Below are 15,082 nucleotides of genomic sequence, written 5' to 3' on the forward strand. Positions count from 1 at the left end.
GGACTGACGAACTCATTCGCCAAGACGACCTCAACAATACAGACGAGGGCATACTTGGACGAACAAAACCAATGCCCACGTCACTGACGAGGGTAAAGCCATCCATTCAATACAGCCAATTAATACATAGGACAGTTACAGATCCAGCTGTGTGAGCCGTTGGAGCACATTGAAGCCACATTATGAGGCACGAAACGTTACTAAGAAGAGCATTAATACCACCTTAATTGCCCCAACGGCTAGGAGCTGTAACCGTATATATAAAGCCTCTACATTGCCAAGTGCAAGGTACATACACACATAGACACTAAGAGATCTCTTTCATTTTTGTTCAATTACATTGTTTATTCCCAAGAGAGTTTCTTATACTGACTTTGGCATCGGAGGCATTGTGGCAGGCACCACACCAGTGACCACCTTTGAGAGTACGTTCATACAAGCTAAGGATTGCTTCCATCTGACCAACTCGACTGACGAGCTTACGGTTCATCAGTATAACTCTACTGACAAACTTACACTACTGACGAACTTATTCTACTGACGAACTTACTTGACTGACGAACTTACTTGACTGACGAACTTACGCTTCATCAATTACCAAATCGTCCTCCCTGTAGTTCCACCACTTATAATTATTATTATTATTATTATTATTATTATTATTATTATTATTATTATTATTATTATTATTGTTTTTTAATTTGAAGAAATCTTATGCGTGTGTGGGATCGATTTTAGATTGTAGGATCGTGTGATTGTACTTATCTTAACTGATTTAGAAACGATTCTTCTTTAGCAATAATTTTGAAGATTCAAGTCATTTGGGGAAAGTAAAATGTGGTGTATATCTTCCTTTCTATTTATGGAATTTTTTTCCTATAGTTTTTTCTTTGAATTTTGATCTACATTATTATTATTATTATTATTATTAGGGAGTTTTAACTTATGGTGTCTGCTCCTGATGATAGTTCTTTATCGTTAGATCAAGACACCAATCAGATTTTGGTGTAGGCAGAGATTGAATCCTAGATCTCCTATTCAATAATCAGAGAATTTATCAGTTAAGTTAACTGGAATCCACTTATTTTTTTTTTAGTTAGCTCAAGTTTGATTTTTCTTTAAAATTTGGATTTTTTTCCCTTTTTTCCCTATCTTACTCTATGGATACTCTAATAATTTTGACAATACTTTTCAAACAAAAATGCTTTGAATTTTGTTAATCGAACAAATTATTCCGTATTGAATGAAGAATGTGATGGTTACAAATGGTTTCATAAGTTTGTATTTGGATTTTGTGAAAACATGGTCCCTTGGACTTGCCTTCTGATGAGAAAAAAGAATTTGCAATGAGCATAACTTTTGCATAATTATTGTCCTTTGAAAGTCCTTTATAGACTATGGTGAAACTCCCAAATGCCTATTTGAAAATCATCTCTAGACTATGGGATTTTGTAAAAAGTAAAAACATGGTCCCTTGGACTTGCCTTTTGATGAGAAAAAAGAATTTGCAATGAACATAACTTTTGCATAATTCTTGTCCTTTGAAAGTCCTTTATAGACTATGGCGAAACTCCCAAATGCGTATTTGAAAATCATCTCTTTTTTTTCCTTTTTTCTTTTTTCTGATGAGAAAAATCATCTTTAGACTATGGTGGTGAGGCATTAGTTCATGCATAATTGAATCTTTATTTTTCAATACGGGTATATGACATAATTTGCTGACCTTGTGCGATAGATGATTTGATCCATGATAAAATCTTGACATGTTTTCTAATTAATATTTTTCGATAAATTACATGTATCTTGATAAAAATTGTAGTGGGTAAAAATATGATTTTGTTGACATTCTTACAATAAATTTCTTATTTGAAGGAAGCTCTGCTGAAACTAAGTACATCTTGAGTCATTGGGAGAGCGTCCTCGGTAGAAGTTACCTGAAAGGGTTAGAGTGTGTACCTAATAGGATCAAAGAATGTATAATTGGGAGTGTCAAAGGAAGTCCTTGGCCTAATGCACCTCGACCAAGTCAGAGGGAGTACTTGAGAGTGTTCGAGAAAGTGCTCTGGAAAGTCTCCTCGGTCAAATGGAATCCTTTGCCTAATGCACCTTAGCCAAGTCAAAGAGAGTACTTGGAAGTGTTTAAGAGAGTGCTCCGGAAAGTCTCCCTCAAAGGGTTAGAGCTCTAAGAGAATTAAAAATGAGGAGAAAGTGAGAGAGTGATGGTGCAGAACGTCTTACTTTCCAAATGGTCTTTCCTCCTTTTATAGAGAACCATATGGTTGTATATGTTCTAGGAAATGTGTGGGCTTAATGTACAGAACATGTGTCACCATGTATGGCTCTTTGGTATTATATGTGCTTAATTTTAATTGGTTGTATTCGCTATAGTCATATATGATAAGTTATCACTTATCTAAAGTTTGTGCTTTTTAGAAATGGGACTCCCACAAAAATAATGGGACTAATTTGATGAAACATGAGAATTATTTTGAAAACAATTGGACCCAATGAAATTAATGACACGCAATTCATGAAAATCAAGTATTTCTTCAATCAATTTAATGCACATTTTAAATGGATTATGATACTTATCTTGGGAAAGATCCAAAAATGTATTTTAGGAATAATTTTTCAAGGAAGTTGCATCATATTTTTTTAATGAAATTTCAGTATATTTCCCCAAGAAAATTACGTAACTTTTGACTTTTCATGGAATAAATTGTACGGTGGGTAGCTTTCTTAATTTCGCGATATTTTACTTAATTCAAGTCTGATTTTTGTTCATTAATAGTTAAAATGAAGGCAATTTCATGCTTTTATAAAATAGAATAATTCTTAATCGATTAGGCGGTCATATTTTTAGTTAAAACTCAATTTTGTTGTCTCTTTTATAAGACGGCATTATTATGACACACAATTGCAAAAAATATTTTAAGAAAAATTAAGAATGGTCAAAATAGAGTGATGAAACCTGCCCTTTTTTGTCTAATGCCTAATTGAAGGACGCCCAATTTGAAAAACAAGCTCACACAGAGAAAATTGGGCTTGATTTGGATGAGTTGCCTCAATTGCGGTCTCCAGGTCATTGTGACTTGTGAGAGTGACTATGGGCGTTGGGAGTGTTTATTCTTGTTCTTGTCCTGCTTTCTCTGATTCTCTCACCATCTACTTTAACATTATCGTCATACTTAAATTAACTTTACCCTTAAGTTATGATTTATACTTTATCTTAATAAAGTTAGATTTCGGATAAGATAAGGTTCGGATTTATTAAAGTTGTTTAAAATTAGTTTGGATATAGTTTGCTTGCGAGGTCGTTTTCCAATTGGGGTAGCTCATATATAAGTACAACGGTAGATGCAATGACTAAACTCATCATATATTTACACCATGTTTGTGTGATTGCGATGTGTATAAACTTAATCACTAACAGGCTAAACCAACCACTTAATTATAAAAACGAACAATGTGCCTTACCAAGGCACAAAAATTGCACGACAGTCTCGTGGCAGTACATGCTAAGCCCTGCTCACTTGCCTCAGTTGCTTGTATGCCCCTGATACAATGCCTGAACTGCTCACAAGCAGAACAGCCTACCTTATACAGGACATACCTGGGGGCTAGGTTGGAAAGCAGTAGGGTATGAAGACTTCGTAACAGTGTAAAACCAACCTTAAAACATGTTTAATCATTTTGACTGTCATGTTTAGCAATAGCAATTTGGTTGTTTCCAGTCCCTCGGGTAGATGTTCAACGATGAGGGCTACTTCACATGGTCATGGAAGCAACCAAATTAGATATGGCAGATAACCCCCTCCCATACACTCAGAATCAAACAGAAAAGACAAGTGAATGAGAGGGAAATGAACAATGGCAAACTCCAACTAGTAAACAAAGGCGGCATTCTAAATTCTTAAGTCTACCCAAAGGGTTAATTCTCTAATTAGAAACTTATAAATATCCAACAAGTATTAAGGGGGAAGAATGAAAGTAACTAGCACACACTCTCAACACCAAAGGAAAATTTCTGAACAAAAGAGTTCAACATTGAGATTTGAGAGGAACAAGAGAAGGCACGTCTTAAGTTTCTACTCTCCGGGTGCAGAGACACCTTGCTTCAGTTTCTCCTTCTTCATCTTCTTCTTGGAGACTGGCTTCTTTTTCCTTGGAGGAAGGGTTTTTTGAGCATACACGTAAAGTACATAATTTCCAACCAGGAATGTCAACAATAGCCCGCCAACAATAAGCAGAACTATCAATCCTGGGTTTAACCCTTTGGCTTGGGCATCCTTGACACATCAGAAAGCAAACAACTATAATAAGAATCAGAGAAAGGACATGACCACCACACAACAATTATGCAATCCAGCATATAGAATAAAAACATCAAGTTAGTACATTATTCTCTAAGGAAATAATGCTTGCATATTTTGCTACTAAAATTAATTTGAACACATACACAAATGGCCAGTCTTTAAGATTAATTCCAGTTCTATTCTTACTTCTGATCAGAGATTCTAGCACATAACCTACCACTTAATTATATCTTAGATACTATTGAAGGGTAGACAGACATCAACGGCAAGTGAACATTTTTGATATAATGCTAAATTTCAAATTGATTACTAAAAAATAGGTGAGCATCTTCATGTATACCAGAATTTCTCAATGAATAAATTACTATGCAAGATTAATTGTAAAGGGAAAAAATACAGAGAAATGAACAGAAGTATTATGCTTCCAAAGGTTCAGATCAACTGGAGTCTGCGGTTGAGTTTATATGAACAGTACATGAATATATGATTTCCATTTTTCATTGAGTAAGTAAGCGAAAAAGACCAAATGCAATTCATTTGAATGTTAGCATATAAGGAGGATGATTTGGCTTTCGATCTTTTTATTTTAAATGGCATTCATAAAATATGAAAGAAAAAATAATTCTATCAATAAAATTCATGGGTGCATTTAAACCGAAGGCCAAAATCTAAATTACACCCTTTGAATTTGTTGGAATTGTCATTTTTGTTCTTAAGGTTTAATTTCTGTCATTTCGGTCCTTAAACTTTAACATTTCTGTCAAATAGGTCCTTTCATCCATTGTTGTCTATAAAATTTCTGTTAAGTAGAGTAAAACATCTAAGGGACAGGGCGGACTAGGATCAGGGGCACCCTGTCCATTCCTCAGGGCGGACCACCTTGTGGGTTGGGAGCAAGGCAGGTCAGGGGCAGGATGAATTGGAGGTATTATCCTATCCCTAATGAGGTGCTTTCCATGTTAACGTGGTAGAGTTGAAAGAGAAAAGGGGGTAGTAGTCGTGAGAGTACCATGAAAGAGAGAAAGCAAGTGTTTTAGATGATAGTTATAGAATATGTAACAAAAATAAATAAATTATAAATAATCTGCGTAAAAATATTGAATTATATTATACATATAGATAACTTAATAATTTCAATTATATATTTAATAAAAACATAGGATTTGCAGGGCAGGGACTTGTCACCACTTTGGGGGTGGGGAAAGCCCAGGATAGAGAACTTTTGTCATCCCTAAAAAAGTAGTCATATCACATATGTTTTTTTTTTTTGAAAGATAATTATAATATGCTGCTAACTCAACGGCTTGAACATTTTTTCCCCTAGAACCTTAAGCACTTTGTGCATGGGAAGGTGGTAATTATGCTGTTTAAAGCCGTTGTCATATCACACTCACACATGAAAATACTTTAGAGACCAATATGACAATTCAAGAATCAACTTGACAAGAATGCTTTTTCTTTATAAGGACCAAAATGATAAAAACAAAACTTTAGGGACCAAACGACAATCCAATCTAATTTGGATTTTATTAATATATGGATTTGAAATGATTAGGCGAAATATATTATTTCAAAATTCATAACATGGACTAAAATCCTAAAACCTAAAATCTGTCATAGTTACTAAAATTCATATCAATCAATTTATACAAAAAATGGTTCTTCAAACCCCTTGATTTTAAATCCCCAAAGCCAAATGCAAACCTTGTTGAATTTGAATAAGATTGTGGCCAAAATAAAAAATCACAACTTCATTGAATTATATAAACAAAACGAAAAAAAAGATCAGAATAATCCAAAATTTCGATTCACTGAAAACTAATTCTTTACCCATGTTTGTTTATACACAAAAAAAAAAAAAAAAAAAAAAATACAGAATTTCAATTTCCTGAACTCCATTGAACATGCATGGCAAACAAAAGCAAATTCCGATATCAATATCAATCATCTAAAATTATACTCTAGCAGATCTTTGAATTAGAGACATAAAGATACAAAATTTAATCTTTTTTTTTTTTGACAGATCTCGCAAAAAATAAAAAATTTAGAGTGAAAGATTTGCGTACCATGCGATCGAAGGAGGGAGGGACCTTGCCGTCGAACTCGAACGAGTCGTCCATGGCCGTGACTCAGTGGTAGAGAGAGATCAGCTCTGCGATGAGCTCCTGGGAGAGAGTTTAACTGTAACAGAAATTGAGATCTTAGGGATTGCAAAATTGGACTCAGCTGCAGAAGGGTCAAGAAGAAACGGTCGTGTTTTGATTTTATAGGAGTGAGTTTTGAGGAAAATAAAGTAATTTTTTAATTTGCCCTTGGTTTTTCATGTATTTCGGTGCTTGCCTTAGTAGACTTAGTGTAATTTTCTAGAGTAATGCATCAAAGAATTTGACCATTTCTTAAGAGTTTGGTAAGGTTTTATTAGTTCTTTTTTTTTTTTTTTTAAATTTTTTTATATGATATCAATTTTTTAATTTATAAATGACAATTTTTCATATTAATAAACACCAAATTTTTTTGTGTCCTTAAACTTTTTCAATTTCTTCATGCCATTTTTAAAGACGAGTTGTTATTAGACAAGACTTCTTTTGCAATAACTTTGTCATTGTTCCCATGTGTCAGATTGTGATTGGATGACTATTATTTTCACATTGATTATTTAATTTTAATTATAATTTATCACGTGACTCAGGATTGTGCTTTAAAAAAACAATGGTGGTCCAATAACTTTTTTTTTCCTTTTGAGAGCTGGTGACGCCTGGGTTTTAGGCTCGGGATTTGGGCCATTATTGGATTTTGAAAACGGGCCAGGTAATTTTCTCTTTAAAACTGTTGCTAGAAGCAGAAACATTATGCCAGGCCGAAAAAGTCTAGGACCACAAAAACTCATATAGGCCCATTCCTGGCCTATATGAGTTTTTCTTCGCACCCTATTAAGGAGTGTCCTGCTGTTTATCAAATAATAATAATAATAATAATAATAATAATAATAACTGTCCTGCTTAGAAAAATAGTAATATTAAGAAGTGTCCTAAAAGTTAAAAAGTAAATATTGGGGTTAGTGGGTTACACGTAAAAAGACATTCAATTATTAATCTTCATGAACATTTAAAAAAAAAAATAAAAGTATCTTTTATCATAATTCATGGCTACATTCAAACAAATCATTGTAGTTGGGTGTTTTTCTGGATAATAGTAGATAGTTTGACTTTATTTAAAATAATATATATATATATATATATATATGAAAACATCATTAAGTAAAATATTAAATACAATTTAACTTGTCAAGATTATTGAAACCTAATTGAAACTCTTGATGTTTTCAATAAAGACGCTCGGGTTAGAATCTTCCACTACTAATTTGTTTTTGGTAGCTGAGAGAGCATTTCATTTACATCAAAATTAAGTACATAGGTCTCTATTCTCTATCCAGAGCAACTAGCACAGCCTCAGAGAGTGAATGGGAAAACAAAGCACCAACAAAATCCTTATTATTGGCTGCCCATTTAACCAGGGCATGGGCTACACTATTCTTAGATTTGCACACCCACACGAATTTGCAATATGCAAAATGACTATTTAATTATTTAATATCTTCTAAAATAACTCTTAACTGCTGTCATCAGCTGTATTTGACAAAGCATCCTCACAAACCATTGAAGATAACTCTCAAATTATCCAAAAAAACAATTTAACTTGTCTTAGGCACTCTTAAGAAAAGCATATAAATATATAATTTTTTTAAATAACTTGTTCACGTGTCTTGCCTTAGCAAATATATAAATGATTATGAATTTGTGGGTTTGTAAATTTATTACTCTAATTTTCCCTCAAATTGGATAACCTGGCAATCTTGTCTTAATAGTACTTCTCCTCTCATATCTGGATGATGTGCATGATTCGATGTATGGTTAATAGATTCTTTTATTGACTGTTAAAAATGGAAACATTTTGAAAAAGTTTGATCTACTAAAGTTTAAAGGCATGCTTTATAACCACCCTGAATTCTTAATGTGATGGCCACTTCACAAGAAAAAGTTCTTATGGGGTACGGAGAGAAGGAGCAAGAGCCGGGGTTTAAGTTTCCAAGAAAGAACACCGAGTATTGGATTTGGTAGAGGAATTTTCACAATTGCAACATCTCATCTCGTCTAGTACAAAACATAAACGTCACTTGGTCGTAAAGTAAAAACTAACTTATTTTGTTGTTAAGAGGCTTGTAGTTTAATGGTATTAGTTGTTTTATTTTATGAGAATGACCACGATTCAAATCATTCTTTCCTATTGTTGTAACTTGTAACTATTAAATCTGAATGAAAAGTCAAGTGCTATAAATGAAAATTTATTGCTCAAGATTAGGCTATTTACATCCGACACACTGGGCCATATAATAGCTAAGAATAGATCTTATACACAAGATACACCATAACTTCAACTAAAAAATAGTGGGTTTAATAAAATCCTTCTTAATAGGCCCAAATTATTGGTTTAAGACGTTCAAACGTCAAATAGTTCAGTTTAAAACTAGGCAGGTAGGGTCGACCGAACAACCCTAGTACTGTCGAAAAAGCGTAATTTTAGACCCAATAATTTTAATTAAAATAAAATTGTTATTTCAAGAGAAATTTGAACCTTAACGCCTTTACAAACAACATGAGATGTCGAATGCATTAATATGTTATTGGATTTCACAACATTTGAGTAGGCGATTTTTTAATTATTCTTATTTCTCACTACTAACATCATTTTTTTTTATCTATCATTAACAATTATTCACCTTAATAGCTGTGAAATATTTTTTTAAATTTTTTTATAACTCTAGATTTATTGATTAAAAAAAATGGCTATCCGTTGTTGGATGTCTTGAAGCATTTTTTTTTTTTTTTTACTGCAATGAATATATTAACAGAATTTTTTTTTACTAGAAAAAAAAATCATTTAATTGACTAAAATCCTAAAACTGTATAGTTATATATATAAAATGAACAAACCATAAAATTGTCTCCCATGTTGTATCCTACATCATATAAGTTAGCAATTAAATTCGCAGCTACCCATTTCACTGGCACCGTCCAAAACAAGCTTGCCATATGATTATGAACCCATTATATTATCCAACACTATCATTGCATCCTTGTGTACCTAATCTGTATCCAACATGTAATTTAAAATTTTCATAGCAGACAAATATTTTTTATTGGTTAAATCAAGAGATTCAAGACAACATTCTGGGGTTAAACGTGCTTATGCGTTGTATATATAGGTCAGGAACAGTCACGCTTCACTATGTCTAAGATTTTGGGCTCTCTGATTGGATATGGATAAAAATAATGCAAACTGTTTAATCCGACTATAGCATTATCACATGATAAGAAATTTTTGGCAGGGTTCTATTAAAAGCCACAACCTCAACAAGACAACTAATTGTACATGAACGAGAGCTGAAAAGAATCTATCATTGTAGTTGGAATTCTTTATACAAATGCAGGTTACTCATATAAATTTTCGGGTCCCAACAGAACAGACAAAGTGGTACTAGTACTAATAATCTACAACCATATAAGAAAATTTTGTTTGCACCTTTTAATTAATGCATTTGAAAGGCAAGAGGCAAAAGTTAAAGATCACCATCCTCTTTTAAGTAAAAAGGTTAGATGTGGATAATACGAGAAGGTATTTGGTATCAAATGATGTTATGTTAGCTATATTAAAATTCAATAAATGTGAGACATATCAAGGAAAAAAAATAACTAACCTACTAACAATTGAAATAGATATGTTAATAGGTAGTTATTTTTATACATATGTCTCTCGTTAATTAGATTTTGATACGGATAACATGGTATCATTCGATACAATTTTTTTTTTTTTAATAACAGTGTACATAATAATTTCTATAACCAGTCACCTTTAGACAAGGAATTAAAACATAGCAGAATTATAGGGCCATTCGATTTACTAGAAACCGACATAGTGTGCTGGATCTGGGCCATAAGACTAGGAAACTGGTAGTATAACGTGCATCGTGGAAATTTCAGTATGAATTGTCCATTACTACATTGTTACATCGTACGCCAAGTCGCCAACCAACCACTCTACTATGAACTTTCCATTTTTTTTGCAGATATTGTGAAAATGAAAGTCTTTTCGGTTTAGAAATGTCCAATGATTTGTTCTAAACGTCGGTCGAATTTGCTGATTGAGCTAGTTTGACATAGTTTTTGGCTGCTGTTGTCTAAAGCTTTAGCTAAAACCTTTAAGCTAAGACTTTATGCCAAGACTTTTTCTACAAGGATAACCTCAATTGCTTACTAGCTTTAGCTAAATTCGATTCTCTTCTTTTTCCTGTCTTTAATTTTTCCCAAAAGAAACAAAATATATAAGTCTAGATTCTTGTGATAGGTGCTTGTTTAGGGTGCTCACTCCAATTAAGAATGATTGACACTCTAAAAAAAAAAAATTCTCATTAATGGGTACTATGATATAAGAGTATATTAAATCCACCTTAATTTGTGTTCTTAATAAAATTGTTGAAGAGATAATAAAACGTCCTTGAAAAAAGGTGGGGGATTAAATAAGAAACCAAGATATGTTATTAAAGAAGAATTATGCACTCAATTTCATATTATTGTTACATTATCCGCACCAGCCACAATTATAAAAGACTTCTCAGAAAAGTGTCTAATAAATATGCACTCCTTTTGACACTATGCTTTACCAAATCCCTACTCAAACTCTAATGTCTACTTTTGACTAATGGATTCCTTGAGAAAGCAACCACTGCCCACCTCGCTCTCTCTCTCTCTCTCCACAAAGGAACCCATCCAATGAAAGGAAGAAAATGACATCCACCATAACCAGTTTGCCTCTTTTTCTACCACTCTTTTTTTTTTTTTTGAAGAGTTTTTCTACCACTCTTAATAGCCACTCTAATTGTATGATGGATTATACATATTATCACTCATAACCAAAATTGTACCTCCCCAAGCCCCACTGAACTTGCTTGCTTATACAGTGCATGTCATGGGTGTTATTAAATATACATAAACAAATGAATACATATACTATACGAACCAATAAACAAACCCTTAAGAGGTTATGAACTTTGTGATCATACTAAATCAATACCATTGACGTCGTTCTCTGATGAGGAGGTGGAGATGTTAATCATAGCATTACAGTCAGAGACACTGTCTTGCAAGCTCAACAAGAGGTGTGAAGTGCTAAAACTCATAGAGGGCTTTGCTCTTGGGACAATGGGAACCTCAGCTTCACCCACAAGCATTTGGACCACCCCTCTCATTGTGGGTCTAGCCAATGGGTCAGGATGAGAGCAAGCCAACCCAACCATTAGGACCCTCATCATTTCACCCTCATCAAATTCATCCCCAAGTCTTGCATCAGCTGCAGATAACAACCTCCCTTCTCTATGTAAACTCCAAACCCATTCAACCAAGTTGCTACAAACCCCAACTTTACCAGCAGTAGAAACATCTTTCTCAATCGGTCTTCTTCCACTAGCCACTTCAAGAACCACAGCTCCATAGCTAAACACATCAGTTTTCTCTGTAGCTCTCCCAGTTAGCAAATACTCAGGAGCCAAATACCCCATTGTTCCAGCTGCCACCGTTGCATCAGGAGATTTATCATGCTCAATTTGCCTCGCCAATCCGAAATCCCCTAACCGGGCATTGAACCCCTCGTCCAGCATTATGTTACTAGTCTTTATATCTCTATGAATCACCTGATTTTCACATTCTTGATGCAAATAAGCAAGAGCAGAGGCCACCCCCAATAAAATTTTTCGCCTATGCGGCCACGGCAAAGGCGTTCTAGCTTCAAACAAAGCTTTATCAAGACTCCCATTAGGCATTAAGTCATAGACTAACAAAATTTCACCCTTCTCATGGCACCAACCTTGAAGCCGAACAAGATTTCGATGCCTAAGAGTTCCAATTATAGACAATTCAGACAAAAATTCATTCTTCCCCTGACCATTATGACTACATCTCTTCACCGCAATAATGTCACCAGTCTCCGGCAATATACCCTTGTAAACAGTCCCAAATGCACCATGACCAATAATTCTATTGGCATTAAAGCACTTAGTGGCTGACTTGATCTGTTTGTAACTGAATTCCCTTGGCGTTTTGATAATGTCCGTAGCAAGCGAATCAGAATTCCTCACATGCTTGACCTTCTTAGAGTAAAACCAGATAAAAGCACCTGCAAATAGAGCTAAAACGAAAGCCCCAGCAGTGACCACTCCAGCCACAGCTCCTGGGCCTTGTTTACAGAGCTGGTTATGACAAGAAGAAGACTTACTGTTTTTCTGTGAAGTAGGAGTACTCGATTCTGAATCGGACCCCGATGGAGCTATTGAAGGCGGTGGTGACCTCACAGTAGCCGTTGTATTCATGAAACTAGTCGTTGGAGGTGGAGGTGGCAAAGACCCTGATGAACCAGAAGTCGAATCAAACGAAGAGCTAAAACTCCACCACTGAATACTGTGAATCTCTGTGCTCCCTTGAGTCGACCCTGAAAACCCAACGTACATTAAGTCATTCACGTACTGATCCAAGTCCAGACTGAACGACAGAAGAGGCTCCTTCGGTTTCAGATTCGAGTACGAAACCGTTATGTTGAACACTCCAGACGACCCGTCGTACTCGATCCACGCGTTAACCACAAACCCACTCTTAAGATCGATATCCGTGGCGTCCAAATCTATGACCTGCGTCGAGACCATGCTGTTCAGATCCAACCCCACGTGGTTTCCATTAATGTCTTTGAACTCAACGTCCATAAGGGTATCGAACTCGACCGCCAGAAACCCAGACGGCGAACCCGTCGCGTTGACGAGCCCGAGGAACCCACCTGCATCGCCGACCGTATCGTCGTCCGGCGAGATTACAAAAGCTAGTCCGCCGCCGATCGAGGACGGGTTCAAGTTCGTGACGGAGAAGGTGAAGAAAGTCGAGAAGCTCGCCGGGACGTGCGTCCCGGGTTCCCGGAACTTCACCGGCGAGCTGTAGAGGACCTTGCCGGCGCTGGAGTTGGGAACGGGGAGGTCGCCAGTGAGCCTTACGCTCCCATTGTTCATGTGGGCATCGCCAAGGAGCTTTAGGCTGCTTATAGCTAAGGTCCCGAAGTCGAACTCAGTGGAGGCGTTGGTAATGGGAATGTTGAAATAGCAAAGCGAAAGTGTAATAAATAGAAAAAAGACAATGCCTGAAAATTTGCAGGAAAGTCTCAACATTGCTCAGTTTTTTTTTTTAGTGAATGGCCATTACACAAAGTTAAAAGGATGTTGCTTTGGCCTTAGTGGGGTTCAGATTAGCGGTGTTTGAGAGAGAGTTTGGAAGACACAAAGAAGATTGAATCACGAGCTTTGTATAGACACTGTAAGAGAGAGAGAGAGAGAGATGGGAGTGGATTGGGTTCTTTGCCTAAAAACAGAACAAGCGGAGCAAAGAAACAAAGAATACACAATGAGAGAGAGAGAGAGAATCCAAAGTAGAGTTGAAAAAGACAGGTGTAGAGGAAGAGCGACACGTATTCTTTCATAACGGTTATTTTTTTTCGGTGATAAAGAAACCTTTTTTATTTCCTACCTTCAGTTCACATATCCTTTTACGAATTAGTATTACTACTATACGGGGACTTTTGCTTTGCTTGCACGTGGCTGCTATATCACGTATACTTCACGCTCTTTTGGATTTTTTTTGCTTTGCTTGGTGCTACTACCTACTGCCTTGGGTTGATATGGCTAATGGTTTTAATCTTTTATTAGTCACAATAGAATAGAGTTGAGACTTGAGAACTTCTAATTCTATATATATATATATATGGTTTTATAAGAGAAATCATATTTAGCACTCGATCTAAATAGCATAAGAGGTAAATTATGCGCATCTAAATAAATTAGTCATATCAGTCTTTGTAAGTTTGTATGAAATAAGATGCGAGCTATAGTAATCGTATAAATAAATAGGATTACTATTCAAATGCAAGTCTATTTTTTAATACTTTTTTACTTATATATGCAAAGATAGATTTATGTGAGAGAGTAATAAAAAATTGATAAAGAAATAATATTTAAATGAAATGTAGTGTATAATAGATAATTTGATATGGATGCTATTAAAAAGTAGTTGGGTAAAACACAAAAGGTAGATTCTTATGATAAAATAAACATAATTTTTTTTTTTTTTACAAGAATTGATGTTGTAAGGACGCAGTTTGGTGCCTAAGCCCAAAAGGAAAAGGATCTATGTCCAAAGAGCCCAATTCAATGAATTTGTAGAGAGTGGGCTAGAAAACTAGGCTTTAATGAGTTAGATAGTAATTACAGTGAGCTCAGATGACAAGAAAACAAGAATAGACTGGTTTTGCCCAAAGTATGTCGTCCTCGAAATAGTCCGACGAGACTAGTTTTTGTATATATAGATATATTTTGAATTTGGTCACAATTCCAGTTCTTGTTGCTACAGTATTTTTTCTCTCAAATCCCTGATCCCCTCTGTAAGGGGCTTCTCTCGCTTTATTATATACCCCTCTCTTCTTCATTTCCACTGTCCACGTGTAGGTCAAGTTGTTGGCTTTGATCCTTGTCTCATTAGCTCCTTCTTGAAGTCTTTGGGAGCAGCTGTAAGGTTACTGGCCACTGTTCAGGCATCACTTCCACATTAATGCGGCCAAAAGGTTAACTGCAGAGCATTCAATGCGGTGATAGCAGCTTTCTTTTAGATATTTCTTAGCTTCCT

At 35.2% G+C, this 15,082-nt stretch overlaps 2 protein-coding genes across 2 annotated transcripts; both read right to left on the minus strand.

Moving 5' to 3' along the window:
* Positions 1–3,885: 3,885 nt before the first annotated feature.
* LOC112030891 (DNA-binding protein S1FA) lies at positions 3,886–6,633 on the minus strand. Its single transcript, XM_024063567.2, has 2 exons — positions 6,383–6,633; positions 3,886–4,289 (listed from the first exon to the last, which is right to left on the minus strand). The coding sequence occupies exons 1-2, from the start codon at positions 6,434–6,436 to the stop codon at positions 4,089–4,091; spliced, it is 255 nt and encodes an 84-aa protein (XP_023919335.1). The 5' UTR covers positions 6,437–6,633; the 3' UTR covers positions 3,886–4,088.
* A 4,273-nt stretch (positions 6,634–10,906) lies between these two features.
* LOC112031872 (L-type lectin-domain containing receptor kinase VIII.1) lies at positions 10,907–13,820 on the minus strand. The gene has a single exon (XM_065777479.1). It carries the CDS (start codon positions 13,573–13,575, stop codon positions 11,428–11,430), a length of 2,148 nt encoding a protein of 715 aa, XP_065633551.1. The 5' UTR covers positions 13,576–13,820; the 3' UTR covers positions 10,907–11,427.
* Positions 13,821–15,082: the final 1,262 nt, after the last annotated feature.

Source organism: Quercus suber, unplaced genomic scaffold (genome assembly GCF_002906115.3).
Source record: "Quercus suber isolate HL8 unplaced genomic scaffold, Cork oak 2.0 scaffold_156, whole genome shotgun sequence".
In the NCBI taxonomy this organism is placed as follows: Eukaryota; Viridiplantae; Streptophyta; class Magnoliopsida; order Fagales; family Fagaceae; genus Quercus; species Quercus suber.